The sequence below is a fragment of the Narcine bancroftii genome, chromosome 4 (genome assembly GCF_036971445.1).
Source record: "Narcine bancroftii isolate sNarBan1 chromosome 4, sNarBan1.hap1, whole genome shotgun sequence".
Classification (NCBI taxonomy): domain Eukaryota; kingdom Metazoa; phylum Chordata; class Chondrichthyes; order Torpediniformes; family Narcinidae; genus Narcine; species Narcine bancroftii.
In genome coordinates, this window is record NC_091472.1 from 172,317,668 (window position 1) to 172,339,089 (window position 21,422).

At 39.6% G+C, this 21,422-nt stretch overlaps 1 protein-coding gene across 6 annotated transcripts in view; it reads right to left on the reverse strand.

Moving 5' to 3' along the window:
- Positions 1–21,422, reverse strand: part of cabin1 (calcineurin binding protein 1) — a 570,396-nt gene that overhangs the window by 24,172 nt on the left and 524,802 nt on the right. For all 6 annotated transcript variants that reach the window (XM_069933017.1, XM_069933018.1, XM_069933016.1 and 3 more), the window contains one exon: positions 116–292. In XM_069933017.1, coding sequence (XP_069789118.1) covers positions 116–292 — 177 coding nt within the window. The remainder of the gene's footprint in view (positions 1–115; positions 293–21,422) is intronic.

The window sequence follows — 21,422 nt, forward strand, 5'->3', positions numbered from 1 at the left end:
GAGACTGAAGACTGGACTGTTGATGCCACCTCCCTTTAGTTGCTTATATTGTGTACATCTTCGTGGTTGATACTCAAGCTACATATCTATCTATTCTTTGGCTGAATGTACTCACTGTGACTGGAGGAGTGTTCAGGATGAGGCGCCTCATTCTGTTGAGGGTAACTGCTCTCTTCCTTCCAGTGGGAGGAATCATGGGATGAAGCCACAGTTGCCATTTTCATCTGCTGGCACAAGTGAGTCTCCTGATGCCGATAGTTGAGTTCTTCTAAAGGTTCCTCTGAGTCCTCATCTGAAGAGCGTGGTGGATAGAACAGAATTGTTCATCAGTCCTTTATGTTCAGTGCTCTCAAACCTGCACCATAATGCCCAGAAACATAACTGAACAATGTCTGTTTTATTGTGCCATTCACTTCCCCATCATAGTTCCTGCATATGATAACATCATCAACATGCAATGCTTGTCTTAATTACTTAACAGAAATGGGGTTGTGACATATAACCTTGAAATATAACTGTCAATGAAAAACAGTGGATGTCACCTTAAAGTAATCAATGGTGTGGGAATTAAAGTTTCTTACCCTCCAAAAACTGAAAAACACTACAGGGTTTATCAAAATTGTATTGGTCTGTCAAGATGGAGGGGCCTATAAACCGGTTCAGAGGACTACATGGCCAAAGTGACAACAGGATTCCATGAAGCAACTTTTGATATTTGGAAGACCACTGACACCCTTCCCTTGGTCAGCACCCATCAAGTATAGATAACCTGGTGAGCTGTATTGCCTTGTGGACATGCAGGACAAGTCTTAAAGGTCAGGAAACCATGAAAATTATCTCTTAAAGCAAGGATGTTCCCATTTGGCACTGCTCCAATCTAGCACACCCACCAAATTTTCTTCACATCCAACTTCGAGACACTTGTAATGTTATGAGACAAAATTAGGGTTATGGGACCAATACATATAACCAGCATCGCACATTATGCTGTGTTAATTGCTTTTATGAGGTACTCAATATTTCTGTCCAAGTTGCTTCCTTCGCCACTTTAAGCACCTCAACCCACAGATATTCAGTTCAAAGCATGTTCTGTTGACACGAAGCATGGAATTGAGGAGAGTAGCTTCAGTTCAAGCCACTTGTTCTGGAGATGGATTCCAAAAATACATTGAACCAACATCTGAAATGCACACATTATATCTTTTGTAACAATAGGATGCAGAAAGGTTACTGAGAAAACAAAGTAGAAAGAGACTGAAAGGAGTATTCTCTGTTTCCATTTCAGATTTCTATCCTCGGTGGTTTTCGGTTTCACAAAGGTATACCATATGTTACTGTAACAGCAAATATTGGAATGCTGAAAGATGTTAATGTGCATTTATCCAAGAAGGACAAGCCTGGGAACTCCAGGCTGATAAGCCTAATGTTAGTAGTGGGAAGGTCACTGGAAGGGATTCTGAAGGACAGCATTTGTTCACATTTGGAAAGGCAAGGATTGCTTGGGGAGACTTCACATGAGAGTTCATGAGTTTTGCAATATCACTGACAAGGTCCCACATGGTGAGCTGGTTAGAGTACATGTGATCCAGGGTTAGTTAACAAAATTGGATGCAAAATTGGCTTGGTGGTAAGAGGCAGAGGGAATCAGTTTTGGAGGTGAGGGGATGGTGCTGCTTTTCAGATTGGAGACCAGAGACCGATGATGTGCTGCAGGGATTGGTGCTGGGTCCCATATTGTTTCCTGTGCATATTAATGATTTGTTAGAGAATATAGGTGGTGTAGGAACCAGAATTTACCTGATCGCATTGTTTGAATACTGCAGACATGTCTGCGAGCATCGGTGGTGTCCCTGGGTCCGGAGACTGTGCGTGATCAGTTCTTCCAGTGCTCATGCACTTTTCACTGGGGTTGTTGGTGCATGCACAGGGATTTTGTGCAGTTGGATTTTTAGTTAGCCAATGTTGTCTGTAATGGCTAGATAGACGGTGAGTGAATAGGGCTCCGATATTTTCTGTTTATTGCTAGGCTACATTAGGATAGACGTTAACGAAGGTGTTAGACTACGTTAGCAAGATCGTTATTATGTTATCTTTACCAAGTTGATAGATGTTATGAGTCATTTTGTGTTAATAAATAAACTTTTTATAACTCATCTGGACTTTGTTAGGAATTCCTCGCAACATGACACAGTTAAGAGCCCATTTAGCCTCAGAGCGGGTTTGTTTATGGATAGTAGTCGCTACAAGTGGCATGATCAGTAAGTGAGTAGGTGATCCCACAATTGATGGTGAAGAAGACTGTCTCAGGTGAAAACTGAATCCAGATCCTCGGGTTAAGTGTGCAAGGAGATAGTGTAGAGGTTATTTCCCATGATGGAGGAGTCTGGAACCAGAAGGCACAGCCTCAGAAATCAAAAATGTCCCTTTAGAACAGAGATGAGGAGTAATATCTTACCCAGAGCATGGTGAATCGATGGAATTAGTTACCATGGAGAGGTATGGAGGCCAAATCATTGGGTATATTTTAGACGGAGGTCGATAAGTTGTTGGTTATGAAAGAAAAGGAATCAAGGTAGGAGAATGGGATTGAAAAGGATAGTAAATCAGCTATGGATTCAATGGGCTGAATGACATAATTCCACTCTTACATCTTCTAGATTCATGGAATGGCAGGTGGAATTTAACTCAGACAAGCGTGAAGCAATATATTTTGGAAATTCAAACAAGGCCAGGATTTACACAGTGAATGACAGAGGCCCAGGGAGAGTTACTGAATAGCACAACCTTGGATTTCAAGTATATATTTCCCTGCAATTGGCAACACACAGTTAGATAAAGTGGTGAAGATGGTATTCTTGTCTTAATCAGCCAAGACATTGAGTCCTGAGGTAAAGGACATCATGTACAGTTGTGCAACTCACTGAAGTACTGTATCAGTTGCAGTTAACACACTATAAATTAATATGATCAAACTCGAGAGAGTGCAGAAAAGATTCACAGGATTATTGTCCGGAGTAGAGGAAATTGGATAGGCTGGACTGAGTGAAGGAAGTTTAAGGGTGAAATTATAGAGACATAAAATTATTAGGGGCAGAGAGAGGGTGGACAATATCAGTCTCTTCCCCGGGGAGGGGAGTTCAAAAGCAGAGAGCACACATTTCAGATGAAAGGGAAAGAGTTAAAGGAGATCGGAGTGGGAAGATTTTCACAAAGAGGGTATATGGGACAGGCTGCATACAAGGCATGAGGGCATGTACATGGAGAGGAAAGTTCACCAGGTTGATTCTAAACCTAGGGGATTTGTTTGTGAGGAGAGATTGGGTAGTCTGGGACTGTACTTATTGGAGTTTAAAAAAGGGAAGTGGGAATCTCGTAGCAACAAGTAAAATCATCAAAGGAAAAGAAGCAGAGAGGTTTTGTTCATGGGCAGGTGAGACGATAACTTAGGGACATAGCCTCAAGGCTTTGGAGAGTAGACTTAAGACATGGATGCAGAGGAACTGCTTCTACCACAATCAATGGAATTATCTGCCCAAGGAAGCAGCAGAGACTACCGTCAGAGATAGACAGATTTTTTTAAGAATAAGGGAATGAAGGGTTTTGGGTCAGGTGGGTAAGTAGAGCCAAATCCACGGCTAGATCAGCCCTGATCTTGAATGGTGAAACAGGCTCGACGGGCCTGATGGCCGACTCCTGACGTTCTCATTTGCAGTGTCATTCACCCTTCTGGATATCATTATGTGCTCTACTGAAGCATACAAAGCAGGAAATGCAGCAGCCAAAATGTGCAACAGGCCCACAAGGTAATTACAAGGAGATAATATTAGTGATGTTGGTTGAGAAATAAACATTGACTGGAATGCAGGGAGAGTTAAAAGCTCTACTCTGAAGAGGTGCCATGGGATCTCTCTCAGAGAAGAGACAAGACTGGGTTAAATTGTCAGGTCTCAGAGAGTGTACTTTTAGAGAGTAAGCCCGGATTCCAAATCAGAATTTATTTTCATGAACATGTGTCACAAAATTTGTTGTTTTATGGCAGCATTACATGTGTAAAATTGCTACAACTTAAATTTTTTTTAAAAATTAGTGCAAAAGAAGAGAAAGTGAGGTAGTGTCTGTGGTTCATTGTTCGTTCAGAAATCTGATAGCAGAGGGGAAGAAGCATTTTTTTTGACTACTGCTGCTCGTCTTCAGGCTCCTGTAATTCCTTCCTGATGGTAGCAGTGAGAAGAAGGCTTGGCCTGGGTGGTGAGGGTCCTTGACAATAGAGGCTGCCTGTGGTAAGATGTCCTTAATGGAATGAAAGCTGGTGCCCATGAAGGCACCAGTGGAGTTTACAACTCTCTGCATTCTTTTCCTGTCCTGTGCATTGGAACCTCCATACTAGACAGTGATGCAATCAATCAGAATACTCTCCACGGTTCACCTGTAGAAATTCTCTGCTCATGTCCTTGTCTTGTCACCTCCTGCCCCATGTTCCCAGAGTCCATAGTTCTTGAATTGGCTTTGTCCACCACTTCACAACCCACAAAATCAAACGTAATTCATCACTGGGATTCCAGATAGCAGCAGAAAAAGGAAAGAACGGTGTAAACACAACAAACAGGAGCAGGCCTTTTGAACTTGAACTTTTGGAACAAACCTACTGTTAATTCCTGACTGGGTACTCCGCTCCATCCTCAACATTCATTGGAGCGCTTTCATCCCTAACGTCGAAGTACTCGAGATGGCAGAGGTCGACAGCATCGAGTCCACGCTGCTGAAGATCCATCTGCACTGGGTGGGTCACGTCTCCAGAATGGAGGACCATCGCCTTCCCAAGATCGTGTTATATGGCGAGCTCTCCACTGGCCACCGTGACAGAGGTGCACCAAAGAAAAGGTACAAGGACTGCCTAAAGAAATCTCTTGGTGCCCGCCACATTGACCACCGCCAGTGGGATGATCTCGCCTCAAACCGTGCATCTTGGCGCCTCACAGTTTGGCGGGCAGCAACCTCCTTTGAAGAAGACCGCAGAGCCCACCTCACTGACAAAAGGCAAAGGAGGAAAAACCCAACACCCAACCCCAACCCACCAATTTTCCCCTGCAACCGCTGCAACCGTGTCTGCCTGTCCCGCATTGGACTTGTCAGCCACAAACGAGCCTGCAGCTGACGTGGACTTTTACCCCCTCCATAAATCTTCTTCCGCGAAGCCAAGCCAAAGAAAACTCTCTGCCTGTTCTGCCATTCAATAAGATCCTGCCCCTGACAGACTAAAAGACACTTGATATTGCCCTCTGATGTATGAATGATGCCACAGGTCTCTTGGGGCAACATGAATTCCAAAGATTCATGACTCTTTTACTGAAATCATTCCTCCTCGTTCCAATTCTCCTTGTGAGTGGAAACACCCTACTCTGTCAAGCTGTCACATAAGCTGACACAGACGGTTCCAGAAAGAATGTGATTGCTGGGGATACAGACATAGGATCCTAGGGAGAATCAGCAAGACAAGAGCAAATACCAGTGCACATCTGTTTAAGGTGAATGGAGAAAAGTTTAGGGGATATGTCAAAGTTAAGATTTTTTGCCAGGGGACTGCTGCAAATAGGGACACTCAAAATACTCTTAGATAGCATGATGTAAGAAACATAGAGGGTTATGGGTAAGAGGTAGGGAAAAATTAGATTGTTGTGGAGTAGGTTTACTTAGGTCGGCACAACATTGTAGGCTGAAGGGTCTGTACTATGATTTTAAGTTCTATTGGTCAGACAGATACACCAGATTCCTGAGAAAATGAACAAGACCGAGCTAAATGAGTCCTGGGGCACTGCTTATGATGTGTTAAGGCATGGAGGACCTATTTTACATTCGATTCCCTTTAATTAGGTATTTAAGCAGCTTCCTTTCAGGTTCTCTAGTCTAGATCTTCAGCCACTCTCACTAATCCTCCCCAATGCTGGTGACCACCATTTGATCTGGCCACCCTAACCACTGATTGGACCCAAATCCCACAACTTTTCCTTCCACCCATTCCACTTGACTACTGACTTTGCTCCCCTGACTCCCAATTGCACTCTCGCACCCCAATTCTGATCCTTGACAATCAATCCTAATTTTACAATCAATGGCAACCAATCTCTCAACCACAATGGCTGTGCATTCAGCGACTCCCCTGGTACTCAGGCTTTAGTCCCCTGCAACGACTCTAACCAAGCCCTGATTTACTCATATTTCATACTGGCAGAGCACACCATCTCCTTGTGCAGGCCTACAGAGTCACAAATCACCATATGTGATATATTGCCAGGGGGTGGGGGGTGGGGGGGAGGGAGGGGGAGGGTGGTTGAAGTAACATTCAAAAGACCCTGAGATAGGCACACAGATATGAGAAAAATAAAGGGTTACAGATGTGATGTAGGAAAGTGTTAGAATATCATGGAGTAGGTTTACAGAGGTTGGAAAAACATTGTGGGCTGAAAGGTCTGTACTGTGTTGTAATGCTCTATGTTCTACATGAAAGTGAATTTCCCCATAGTTCATACACAATCAAAATGTTTGTTGCCCTGCTACCAGCCACTGACAAAACGAGGTTGTGGAGACATTGGTTGATTTTTAGGAGCAAAGTATTTCAAATGGTCTTTTTTGTATCCAATCTACAAGAGTGATTTCTTGAAAGACATCTGAAGAGTGGAGTCACGTGATGGAGTAGTGGCTGGTCGGGGAACTCCAGCCCTCTCCGGAAAAGTTAAAAAAAAACAGAGAAAACACAAAGGCACAAACACGAAAATTAAAATAAAATGAAAATAAAGGTGGGAAGAAAATGGCAGCAAAGAAAAAGTCGAAAGCAACGGGAAGAAGAGAAGAATAAAAGACGTCGGAAGAAGAAGGTGAAGGCCTTACCTGTCCGAGGAGGCCCGCTGTGGAGAGAGAAGCCCGGTCCCTCAGGTCAGTCGAAGCCCCGAGCTCGGGGCTACAAAAATGGCTCGCAGAGCCGAGTAAAAGTGCGCAACCGCGCATGCGAGACTCCTCGCGCATGCGGGATGCGCATGAAAAAAAACAGTCGGGAGGGGGGACCAGCTGAGGAGTCGATCTCCACAGCTGAGAATGACAGCCACAACACAACAACAAAAGGAGAACATAGAAAATAACGAAAACAAGAAAGAAGAGAGTAAAAAGAAATCAAAGAAACAGCAGATGACCCACCCAGAGGAAGAAGAAGAAGAAGAACACAGAGAAATGGAAGATGAAGGGAAGGGCAAGACAATGGATATATTTTTTTTTAAAGAATATATGGAATCAATAAAAGGATGGCAATCATAAGAATTTAATGAAATAAAAAGAAGAATAAAAAGTACAGAAGAAAAAATGAATAGATTAGAGATGGTCATGTCAGATATAGGAAAAAGAGTGGACAAGGTGGAAGAATGAGAAACAGCCATAGAAATGGAAGTAGATGACTTAAAAAAGAAATTAGAAGAATCTAATAAAAAAGTTAAAGAGACACAAGAGCTGTTAGCTCAGAAGATAGATATAATGGAAAATTATAATAGAAGAAATAATATAAAGATAGTGGGCCTTAAGGAAGATGAAGGAGGCAAGAATATGAGAGAATTTATAAAAGATTGGATCCCCAGGGTCCTAGGAAGACCAGAATTACAGGAAGAAATGGAAACAGAAACGGCACATAGAACATTAGCCCCTAAACCACAACCACAACAAAAACCAAGATCCATTCTAGTAAAATTCCTAAGATATACAACAAGAGAAAATATATTGGAGAAAGCAATGAAGAAAATAAGAGAAGACAAAAAAACCACTGGAATACAAAGGTCAAAAAATTTTTTTCTATCCAAATATGTTTTGAACTCCTGAAGAAGAGGAAGGAGTCTAATACAGCAAAAGCGATCCTATGGAAAAAAGGATATAAATTTATGCTAAAGTACCCAGCGGTACTTAAAATAGTTATTCCAGGGCAGCAAAGCAGACCAATCTCGGATCCAGAGGAAGCACGAAAATTTGCAGAACAACTACAAAACAGACAGAGTGATGAAGACATGTAACGAGAGCAAAAATGACCACAAACTATATGTATGTGTGTATATATGTGTGTACATGTGGGTATGTATATTTAGAAAAAAATATATAGAGTATAGATAAGAATTAATAAGGGAAAGTAAGGGAAGAGAGGAAGTAAGGAGGGAATTAAGAGAGTGACCTTTGTTATATATGAAGATTAAAATCTTTTCTGGGGGGGGGCTGGGTGGGGAAGAACTACGGTCACTGCGAAATCAGTTGATGTTTGCGAGTGATTTCGCAAATCCAAATGGAGAGGGGAGAGGTGGTTGCCCGACAAGGGACAAAGGGCAACTCAGGAAGGAAAGGGGATAATTGGGTTAAAGGATTTTTAGATAGGAGAGTAATGGAAATACTTTATGTTTTAGAAATGTTGTCTTATAATGTGCTTAAAAAAAGAAAACAGAAATGGATAAGAAGGAAAGGTGATGATGAGGAAACAGAAAGGAAAGATAAACAAAGTATAAGATGGCTATGTTGAATTATATGACTTTAAATATTAATGCAATACATAACCAAATCAAAAGGAAGAAACTGTTAAATTTATTGAAAAAAGAAAAAATTGATATAGCATTCATACAAGAGACACACTTAATCGAAGTGGAACACAAGAAATTAAAGAGAGATTGGATAGGACATGTAACAGCAGCATCGTATAATTCAAAAGCTAGAGGAGTAGCTATATTAATCAGTAAAAATGTACCAATCAAAATAGAAGAGAAAATAATAGATCCAGCAGGGAGATATGTAATGATAAAATGTCAGATATATTCGGAGTTTTGGAATTTATTCAATGTATATTCACCTAATGAAGATCAAAAATTTATGCAAGATATCTTTTTGAAGATAGCAGATACGCAAGGGAACATACTAATAGGAGGGGATTTCAATCTTAATTTGGATTCAAACATGGATAAAACTGGAAAAAAAATTAACAGAAAGAACAAAGTAACCAAATTTATAATTAAGTCGATGCAAGAAATGCAACTTTTGGATATATGGAGGAAACAACACCCAAAGGAAAAGGATACAATGTTTATTTCAGACATTACCAATATGATTAACAGAGAAATTTTTCAAGGATTTAAAGAAAATAATAAGGAAATTTTTATGGAAAGGGGGGAAACCGAGGATAGCACTAGATAAATTAACAGAATGGTATAAACAAGGAGGCTTACAACTACCAAACTTTAAAAATTATTATAGAGCCGCACAATTAAGATACCTATCAGATTTTTATCAAACAAGGGAAAAGCCGGATTGGACTAGATTAGAACTAGATAAAATAGGGGAGAAGATACCTGAACATATATTATATAAATGGGAAGAAAAATTGGTACTACGTAGGAATTCTCCAGTATTGCATCATCTGCTCAACATTTGGAAGAAGATTCATGTAGAAAGGAATAAAACAAATTACCAACTACCAAAACTAATACTGACGCAAAATCAGCTAATCCCTTTTACAATAGATAACCTTTCCTTTAGAGAATGGGAGAAAAAAGGGATCAAAAGAACAGAGAATTGTTTTTCAGGAAATAAACTATTATCCTTTGAACAATTGAAGGATAAATATAATATAACTCACGATACAAGGTTGGCATACTACCAACTGAAATCCTACTTGAAGGACAAATTGGGAAACAGTCTGAGGTTACCAGAAGAAAGTAATTTTGAATATGTGATTACAGATACAATGATAATCAAAAAATTTATAACAAACATGTATATTAAACTACAAGAAAAGGAGAATGAGGTAACAAATGGTAAAACCAAACAAAAATGGGAACAAGATCTAAGCATAAAGATAAAGAATGAAACATGGGAGAAACTATGCTCCGGAACCATGAGAAATACAATAAACACAAGGTTACGTATGATACAATATAACTGGATACACAGGTTATACATTACACCTCAAAAGTTAAATAAATGGGACCCAACAGTATCAGACAGATGTTTTCGAGGGCGTGGCAAGATGGCGTAAGGAACAGACGTGCCTTCCAGTCCTATCCTGACTCTAACTTATTGTTTTGTCTTTAAATGCCCGTTAAAACTTTTTTAAAAAGTTTATAAATAGTATGAGATGTTGAATTAATACCTAATGGTATATTTGTTAAAAAAAAAGTAAAAGGAAACATCAACAGATTGTTAAAAAATTATATTTTCCAAAATTATCTGAGCCTGCTTGTTTACAAAAAGCCACAACTCAGCGTGAAATGGATCCAGGAAAACAAGCGAAGAATTCAGCCTTGGAGCTCCGTTCTGATTTCATAAGTCTTTCTGAAGGTCGTTTTCAGCTGCCTTTAGAACAAAGGACTGGCCGGATGCCAGTATTTCAAACAACGTCTACTGAGACTTTGACTGCTGAATTAGCTGGGGCGCTACCAGTTGGAGAGTTAAAGAGTTGTTATTTGACTGCTATACCACCAGTTATATCAGCTCTTCCAGATACTGACGTAACGAAGCTTTTAAAGAAGGTTTGGATCAAAGATAACCCTGATCATCAGCCTCCTGATACTTCTGGGGGGTTTGTGGCAGGGGCTCTTACACGGAATCAAACTGCAAGAAAAGCTACTAAATTAAAAGAAGGGATAGAAGGTCCTCTGATTCCACAAAAACAGCAGAATCCCACCATGTCTGGATCTATTGATGTTGATATACTTTTCAAGAGTCTTGAACATAAGATCTTTTCTTCAATGATGCATTTAGGTGATTCTATGAATAATCTTACTTCTAAGATTAATGCATTGGTGGATGTCAATACTCAACAGATGGCTGATTATGGAGCTTTTAAAGTTGAAACTATTGAAAGATTTGAGATGTGTGATCAAGGATTATCTGATGTACAAGATCAATTGCAAGATGTGAATAAAACAATTGAAACGTTACAGATTCAGAATAAAAATTTAGACGGAGAACCAATCCAGACGGAATAATGTGAAAATTGTCGGCTTGCCAGAAGGCATAGAAGGGCCAGATCCAAGAAAATTTTTCACTGAATGGATTCCACAAGTGTTGGGACAAGATAAGTTTTCTGAAGGTTTAATATTGGAACGGGCTCATAGAGCTTTGAGAAGGAGACCTTTTTCAGGACAGAATCCAAGACCTGTTCTGGTTTGCTGTTTAAATTACTGTGATAGAGAGACTATTTTACGTATGGCTATTAGAAATGCACAGCAAAACAAATCTCCTTTGATGGTTCAGAGTAATCGTGTTTTCTTCTATCCGGATTTGAGTCAGGAAATTATGTTTCAACGACGTGAATTTAATTCTGTGAAAGAATTATTGTGGGGAAAAAAGGATATAAGGCAACATTTAGATACCCTGCGGTACTGAAGATTTTTCAGGATGGATATCAACCAAAGTTCTTTGATAATCCTAAAGAAGCTATGGATTTTGCTCAGTCTTTACCAATTACACAATTCCAGGAACGACGTAGTCCTCCACGGTCTCCAAAGAGGGCAGAGCTGCAAGAAGGGAATTTGATTTCTGGAAGAAATGGAAGAAACAGTGGTCGCAATGACAAAGGAAACTCATTTATTGGATAAGGAACATTTGAAACTCAAACGTGAATGGGTTGGGCACGTTTTTTTATTCTTCGTTTAATTCTAAGGCAAAAGGTGTGGCAATTTTGGTACAAAAGAATCTACCATTTTAGTTACAGAGTGAAGAGAAAAATGGTGGAAGATTATTAAAATTAAATTGTACAATCTTTAATGAGGCATGGACTTTGCTTGATGTTTATGCTCCTAATGTTGAGGATACAGCTTTTGTTGTGGATATGTCTTTATTACTTGGACAATCGAACTCTAATGTGATGTTGGGGGAGATTTGAATGTGGTGTTGGAGCCTTTATTGGATAAGTACTCAAGAGTAATTAAGAAGTCTAAGATGGCAATCCAAGTGATTAATATGATGGCAGATTTGAATTTAATTGATATTTGGTGAAGAGTTAATCCTACAGAGAAAGATTTTTCTTTTTATTCCTCGCGACATAATTCTTTTTCTAGAATTGATTATTTTTTAATATCAGCACATTTGCAGGATAGGGTTACATCTATGGAGTATAAGGCTAGATTGGTTTCGGATCATTCATTATTATTATTAGAATATTTGAGTTCACAAGATGTTCAGAAAGCTTCAAGATGGAGATTTAATACTATGCTATTACGACGCGAATTTAATTCTGTGAAAGAACGGTTGTGGAAAAAAAAGACAGGGCAACATTCAGGTATTTTGCGGTACTGAAGATTTTTAGGATGGAAATTAGCCAAAATTCTTTGACAATCCTAAAGAGGTTATGGACTTTGCTCAGTCTCTACCAATCATGCAGTTTCAGGAACGATGTAGTCCTTCAAGGTCTCCAAAGAGAGTAGAGATGAAAGGTGGTATCCAGATTTTTAAAAGAAATGGAAACAATGGTGATCGAAGTGGTAACGTTGATTTAAAAAAATAAATCTTTTATCTTTTTTTTGAAAAGAGTTTAAATAGTTTAAATAATGATGATAGTTTAATGAAATGGGAGTTGGGAGAGGGAACTGGGTGGGCACTAGTTTCCAGAAGTCATCAGCTACCTGTGAGTTATCTCACACCCAATATTTTGGGGGAGTTACTGCTTTAGGAGGTTTAAACAGGAGGAGGTAGTGTGGCCTCCGAACTGTTTTTTGTTTCTTTTTAATTTTTGGGTTAAGAAGTGAAGGTTTTTTTTAATTATTTTTTAAAAATAAATAATAATTATTTTTTTTAAACTCTTTTTGTTTTGATTGTAATTGAGAGGGAATTAGGAGGTTTTTTTTCTCTCCTTTTTTTTTCTCTTTTTTTGGGGTTTTTTTTCTCTTTTTTCTTTCTTTTTTAAGAGGATGATGTCACAGAAGATAATAAGTCAAAAATTGAGGATGTTGAATTAGATGAAGAGGAAGATGAGGGGAAAGGTGATAAGAAGAAGAAGAAAATTAAGTACAAATACATTGAGGGAGAAGAGTTTAATAAAATTAAGTTAATTTTGATAGAGAATTTTGAAGATGTTATAAATGAAGAATATGGAGAATTTTATAAGAGTTTGAACTTTTTTTTCTTTTTATATAAGGGGAGGGGAAGGGAATAAAAAGTTTATTTGATTGTTTTTCTAAGGGATGTTTTTGTTCTCTCGATGAATTATAAAGGAAACTTGGTATTAATGGAAATTCTGTATTTATGTATTATTAATTATGATTTTTTGTATAACAGATATGTAGTTGATATATGATTTTAATATTTGAATTTAGTTTTAAAGTGGATTTCATTTGTTAAATACATGAATTATGTTTGATTTAAATATATGTTTAAGGGTATTTTTTTAGTATTGATTTTTTTTGTTGTTAGTAATTTTTTTTGTTGTTAAGTTTTATCCTTTTTTTTGTAAGTGGGGTTTTTTCTATTTTATTTACAACATTGTTAATTAATTCTTCACTCTTTATTTTGGGGGGAGGGTTGGATTAATTTTAAATTAGATGATTAATGTTGTGTTATAATTATTGGGAGGGTTAATTTGTGTAGTTTAATGATGTAGTATTCTAATTTTTATTATCTTATTTTTTATTATTTCTTTAAATGTAATTTTTATTTTATTCATGTCATAAAATTTTAAATAAAGTTTAAAATAAAAGACAGATGTTTTCGCTGTAAAAAGGAAACGGGAACAACAGTTCATGCAATCTGGACATGTGAGAAAGTGAAAAAAAATTTGGGAAGATCTAAACCAGATACTAAACAAAATCACAAAAAGCAATATACCAAAAAACCCAGAGATCTTCCTCCTAAGTAATATAAAAAACAAAGAATTTGGACTTGATTTGGATGGAGCACAAAAAAAATTTGTTATGATAGCCCTAGCTGTAACAAAAAAATGTATTATGTCAACCTGGAAATTAGAAGATAATTTGAGAATACAACAATGGTATATAGAAATGAATAAATGTATTCCATTAGAAAAAATAACATACAATTTAAGAAATAACATTACAGTATTTGAACAAATATGGGAGCCATACATGAAACACAATAGAGAAAACCTACCGTGGACATCTACCACCTAAAATGACAGAAGGAGAAGATAATGAAAAGAACTGACTCAGTGGAATTTCTCGTTTATTTTTATTGAGTGACAACATTGTTTAAAGGGTTTAATGTATCTGAACTTTAAATAAGTGGGAGGGGAGGTGAGGGAGGGAGGGAGGGGAGGAGGGAAGGGGGGAAGAAAACGACACTATATATTTGAAAAGAAAAATGTATGTATCTTCATCAATATGGTTTATAGTGTGAAAAATAAAAAAAAATTTAAAAAAAGAAAGACATCTGAAGCTACCTTTGAAGAGAAATCCACACAGCAGCATGCACAGGGTTTGTAAAGCCATTGCCTCATTTGAGGATTGGCTTTGTGTCAGTGCCCACCTCAAGCCAGACACAATGCAGCTCAAGTCAAATCTTCACATAGATTTTTAAAACCATGGACACAGAACTAGCAAGTGCCCTGGCATCATTAAAGGACTCCATCACCATGGTCACAACCCTTCTCACTGCTACCTTTGGGAACATTTAGGAAGCCAAAATTCAGCACCTCTTGGTTTCAAGAACAGTTTTTATCCAATGGCTATCAGGCTGTAAAACCTCCCCTAACTACAAACTATTCCAGGACCATCAAAAAGATCTCTCTGCACTTTTGAAATGCCACATTTTTTCTTGCATTAACTGTAACTGCAAAAATGAATTTCTCTATCAGATCTTTATATTTATTTCCTCTTTCTGCACTGGGGTAATTTAATATGTACTTAGTGTTAGTGTAATATAAAATGAGTTTATATTTTATGTATCTAAAACCCATTAGTCATTATAACCCAACAGATTGATGAAGGCAAGGTAGTGGATCTGGATTCTAATAAGATGATTGACAAGGTTCCCCATGATAAGCTCATCTAGAAAGTCATGAGGAGTGAGATCCATGGAACTTGGCTGACTGCATTAAGAATTGGCTGGTCAACATAAGGCATAAGGCAAAGGATGGTAGTGGATGGAGGTTGATCACTGGTGGTATTGTCTAAGGATCTGTTTTAAGTCCCTGCTCCTTGTCATAACTCTATAAATGACAGATAAGGAAGTGAAGGGTGGGTAAGTGTGCAGATGACATAAAGATTGGTTGTGTATATTGTACAGGATTGTTATTGGCACAACAGGACATAGACAAGTTGCAGAGTTGGGTGAAGAAGTAGATGGAGTTCAATATGGAAAACTGTGAAGTGATGCACTTTGGAAAGTTGAACCCAAAGGTGCAGTATGTGGTTAATGGCAGGAATCTACACAGTGTGGAGGAACAGCTGGATCTTGACGTCCAAGTCCATTGATCTCTCAAAAGGTAGTTAAGAAGACTTATGGTGTTCTGGCCTTCGTTAGTTGGGGAACTGAGTTCCAGAGCTGTGAGGTATTGTTGCAGTTCTATAAAACTCTGGTTAGACCACACTTATTATAGAAAGGATGTGAAAGCTTGAGAGAGGGTGCAGAGGAAATTTACCTGAATTGGATTAGACAATATGCCTTATGAGGAAAGGTTTACAGAGCTAGGGCTTTTCACTTTGGAGTGACAGAAGATGAGAGGCAACTTAATAGGGTGGACAGTCATTCCCTGGGTGGCAATAGCCAAAATCAGAGGACATAGGTTTTAAGTGAGTGGAGGAAAAATCAGGAGAAACGACAGAGGTAGGTTGGTTATGCAGAGTGGTGGGTGCTTGGAATGCATTGCTGGGGGTGGTGGTGGAGATACAATTGGGACATTAAAATGCTCTTAGATAAGCACATGGATGTAAGCAAAATAAAGGGTAATGGACTGAGAGGAAAGGAAGGGTTAGATTGATCATGGAATAGGTTCATGCAGATCGGCACTACATTTTGGGCAGTTCTCTATTACATACTTGTTATCATTACCAGCTACCTGCATATGCATATGAATGTGCATATCTGTAACAGATCAACACTTTCACTACCAGAGGCCTACAAATGTGGCAAGACACAAATCATGCTCACTGATGGGGAACAACTTCTCAAGCCTTTGGAAAGTCGACGTGAAGCATCAAAGCAAATTTGTGTTAGAAATGTAAAGAGATTTGATGGACAGATATAAGAGAACCAACTGTCACTTGATTGAAGCCCAAGATTCCCTTTGCTACTGTGAGAAAGTTCTTTAAAAATCTCCGCAGATGCATGAAATATTTCAATAATTAGATGATCCTTTCTTAAAAGATTACTGCATTCACTCATAGGAGCACCTGTTTGATATGCAGGTCTTGCCTTTTCTCATCTTATGAAGATATTAGGTCAATGAGGTGGTCTTTATTCATTTTTCAGGAATTGTACATTGCTGGCAAGGCCAACATTTACTGCCCATTTCTGTGGTTAGTCATCTTCTTGAATTGACTTCATTCTTATGGTAAAGATAGCCCAACAGTCCCATGTTAAATCCCTGTTGAACAAAAAAAAATTGACCTTTCGGAATATTGATCAAGAGAACTGAGAAGGATTCAACACTGAATATATAAGCAGCTTGTGGCTGAGCCCACTAGAGAAGAATATTTGATAACAGATCTTAAGGTAAAGGAACTCTTAGGAGGCAGTGATTATATGATCATAATATATCCAAGGCTGATATAGACAGATATTGGGTCTACAGGGGAATCAAGATCAATGGAAAACGTCAATGAAGTGGAGGTGAGGCTAAAATCTGCCATCACTTGATCAGATGTCAATATAAGTGCAAAGAACAGTATGAGCAACCTCTGCACCCATTGTGTTCTTATTGGCACAGTGCTGGAGAGGGTTCGGAGTTGGAGTGGTAGGTTGCATGTAATGTGTGACTTGGCATCTTGTTACAGCAGAGAAGTGAATAGAAAAGGAGGCAAAAAATTATCACTTCCAATAAAAAGAATCAGGACTGCCAGCTCCAGATTCACTGAAGAAATAACAGAGTCATGCAGAGCTGAATGCTCTCAACTTCGAACTTTTGAATTGCCAAGTTTGTTGATCTCAATCAATGCAGCATTTTGGGAGCTGCCTTTAGAGATGGGCAGCATTTGAGGATAGTCAGGCTTCACACCATCATCCTTGGGGATCAGAAATCAGAGAGGCTGATGACACAGGAGGGTTTTCTGTCCACACTGGTCAAGACAGAGTTACTCCTACTTCCCAGCTCAGGGCCCATTGCCGTCGGTTACAGTGATCTGTCGGATGTTGTCCATCTCTAGGTAAGCTATTCTGAGCAGTTATAAAATTTGCAACTGCCTGACAATGTTGATAATTGCCCAAAGGAGGACAAATCCAAACTGGCTAATTATCACCTGATCAGTCTACACTTCATCAATAGCAAGCTGTCGCCGATGATGCTAACAAGAGGCAATTATTAATCAATAACCTGTTCACCTGTGCCCAATTTGAATTTCACCTGGACCAATCAGCATCAGCCCTTGCCTTAACCTTAATCTTAACATTGACCAGAGATGAATTCAGATATGATTGGCTTTAACATCAGGGTGGCATTTGTTTTGTGTGGCATCAGTATACTGTGGTAATACAGAAGACCCTGGGCACTGAGAGGAAAACACTTCCATGGCTAGAGCCAACCTGGCTCGGAGGAAAATGCTTGTGATCATGGAAGGTCAATCATCTATGCCTCAGAACATGACTGCAGAAGTTCCTCTAGTTAATGTCCCAGATCCAATAATCTTCAACTCTTTCAAATTCATTGAGAGGTACAGACAGAGTAAATGCAAGCAGGCTTTTTCCATTAAGATTATGTGAGAAAAGAACTAGAGGACATGGGTTAAGGGTGAAAAGGTGAAATGTTTAAAAGGAACATATGGGGAACTTCTTCATGCAGAGAGTGGTAAGAGTGTGGAACGAGCTGGCAGGGGAAGTGGCGAATGAGGGTTCAATTTTGACATTTTAAAAATTTGGATTGGCACACAGATGGGAAGGATATGGTTCACGTTCAAATGTAAACCAATGAGAAAGCGCTCTGGTCCTTGGTGCAAAAACATCCAAACACATAACCAGACATAACCTACAAACGATACAAACACAGTACGTATACACACACACACACACACAAACACAAAAATAAATAAATATTGTTTAATATATAGTGGAGTCTCAGAGGGATTGTATGAGTAGTTCATCAGATTCATTGCCCATGGGAAGAAGCTATCTCCCAGTCTGATGGTTTGAGCTCTGATACTCTTATATCTCTTTCCTGAAAGGAGTAGTTGAAAGATGGTGTATATGTGGGGTAGAAGGAGTCCTCAATGATTTTGTGAGCCCTCTTCAGACAACTATCCAGGTAGATCACGTTAATTGGGGGCGAGGGGAGACCCCAGTGATCTTCTCTGCCGCTTTTATAGTCCTGTGAATTGACCTCCAATCCAATGCTCTGCAGCAACTGTACCACACTGTGATGCAGCCAACCAGGATGCCCTTGATGGAGCTCCTATAGAAAGTTGACAGGATGGTGGCCGGTAGCCTTGCCTGCCTCAGTCTTCTCAGGAACAGCAGTCACCGTTGAGGAGATGTTGTGCGACTAGATTAAATCACTTCTTAAGTTGAGTCTGAAGAACTAGTGCACTCTATTCTCTCCACTACTGAGCTATTTTAAAGAGATCATTTCTGGTCCTCCTGAAGTCCACAATTATCTCCTTTGTTTTGTCCACAATGATAGAAACATAGAAGATAGGAGCAGGAGTAGGTAATTCGACCATTCGAGCCTGCTCCGCCATTCAATGAGCTCATGGCTGATCTTAAAGTTCAGTACCCCATCCCCGCCTTCTCTCTGTAACCCCTAATTCCCTTATACTGAAGAAATATGTTGAATTCCCTCTTAAATATATTCAATAAACCTGCCTCTACTGCTCTCTGTGGCAATGAATTCCACAGATTCACCACCCTCTGGGTAAAGAAATTCCTCCTCATCTCGGTTCTAAATGGTTTGCCTATTATCCTCGAACCATGGCCCCAGGTTCTGGACTCCCTTACCATTGGAAACATCCCTTCCGCATCTATTCTGTCCAGTCCTGCCAGTATTTTATATGTCTCTATGAGATCCCCTTTCAATCTTCTAAACTCCAGCGAGTACAATCCCAATTTGCATAATATTTCCTCATAAATTATTCCTGCCATTCCAGGTATCAGCCTGGTGAATCGCCTCTGCACTCCCTCCATTGCAAGAACATCCTTCCTTAGATAAGGTGACCAAAACTGCACACAATACTCCAGGTGTGGTCTCACCAAGGCCCTGTACAGCTGCAGTAAGGTATCCTTGTTCCTATACTCAAACTCTCTTGATATGAAGGCCAACATACCATTTGCCTTTTTAACCACCTTCTGTACCTGCATGCTCGCCTTCAGAGACTGGTGTACAAGTACCCCTAGGTCTCTCTGCACTTCCCCATCTCTTAATCTATTGCCATTCAAATAGTAGTCTGCCCTCCGGTTTGTATTACCAAAGTGGATAACCTCACATTTATCCACATTGTAGTGCATTTGCCATGTATCTGCCCAGTCTCTCAATTTATCCAAATCACACTGGAGCTTCCTGACCCCCCTCTTCAGTGCACACAACCCCTCCTAGCTTAGTGTCATCTGCAAATTTACCAATCCCCTCATCCAGATCGTTAATGTAAATTGTGAACAGCTGGGGTCCCAGTACAGATCCCTGTGGCACCCCACTGGTCACCGCCTGCCACTCAGAAAACGAGCCATTTATCCCAACTCTCTGTCTTCTACCTGCCAGCCAGTTCTCAATCCACATCAATAGTTTGCCCCCAATCCCATGAGCCTTGATTTTGGAAGCCAGTTGTTTATACGGGACCTTATCGAAGGCCTTTTGGAAGTCCAGGTACACCACATCCACTGGCTCTCCCCCATCTATTTTACCTGTCACCATCTCAAAGAATTCCAATAGATTTGTCAAGCACGATTTACCTTTTGTAAATCCATGTTGACTCTGTCCAATCCCTTCTCTGCTAGTCATATGCTCCGCTATTACAAACCGTGCATCTTGGCGCCTCACAGTTTGGCGGGCAGCAGCCTCCTTTGAAGAAGACCGCAGAGCCCACCTCACTGACAAAAGGCAAAGGAGGAAAAACCCAACACCCAACCCCAACCAACCAATTTTCCCTTGCAACCGCTGCAATCGTGTCTGCCTGTCCCGCATCGGACTGGTCAGCCACAAACGAGCCTGCAGCTGACGTGGACTTTTTACCCCCTCCATAAATCTTCGTCCGCGAAGCCAAGCCAAAGACATCCTTAATAATGGATTCCATCATTTTGCCCACTACTGATGTAAGGCTCACCGGCCTATAATTCCTCGCTTTTTCTCTACCCCCCTTTTTAAATAGTGGGGTAACATTAGCTACCCTCAAATCCATGGGTACTGATCCTGAGTCTATCGAGTTCTGGAAAATAATGGCCACTTCCTTAAGTACCCTAGGATGTAGATTATCAGGCCCTTGGGATTTATCTGCCTTCAATCCCATCAATTTCCCCAAGACCATGTCCTTAGAGATACTGATTTCTTTCAGTTCCTCCCTTGCATTAGTCTCTATGTTCCCCAACATCCTTGGGAGGTTATTTGTTCCTCTCTTGTAAAAACAGAACTAAAGTAAGAATTTAATTGGTCTGCCATTTCCTTATTCCCCATTATATATTCCCCTGATTCTGACTGCAAAGGACCTACTCTGGATTTCACCAATCTTTTCCTCTTGACATATTTATAAAAGCTTTTGCAGTCGGTTTTTATATTTCCCGCAAGCTTACTTTCGTAATTTATTTTTGCTCTCTTGATTAATCCCTTTGTCCTCCTTTGCTGCATCTTGAACTGCTCCCAGTCTTCGGTTGTGGTACTTTTTTTGGCCAATTGATATGCTCTCTCTTTGGACCTAATGCTGTCTCTAATTTCCCTTGTTATCCACGGTTGAGTCACCTTTTTTGGTTTATTTTTATGCCAAACTGGTATAAACGATTTTTGCAATTTCTCCATTAGATGTGTGAATGCTTTCCATTGTCTATTCACAGTCAACTCCCCCATAAACACCACCCAATCAATCTTACTCAACTCCCGTCTCATACCATCATAATTCCCTTTATTTAAATTCAGGACCTTAGTCTCGGTTTTAATTTCATCACTCTCCATGTCGAGTGAGAATTCGATCATATTGTGATCGCTCCTACCCAAAGGGCCTCGTACAACAAGATTGTGATTCGCCCCTTATCATTGCATAATACCCATTCTAAAATGGCCTGCTCCTGAGTTGGTTCCTCGACATATTGGTCTAGATAACCGTCCCGTA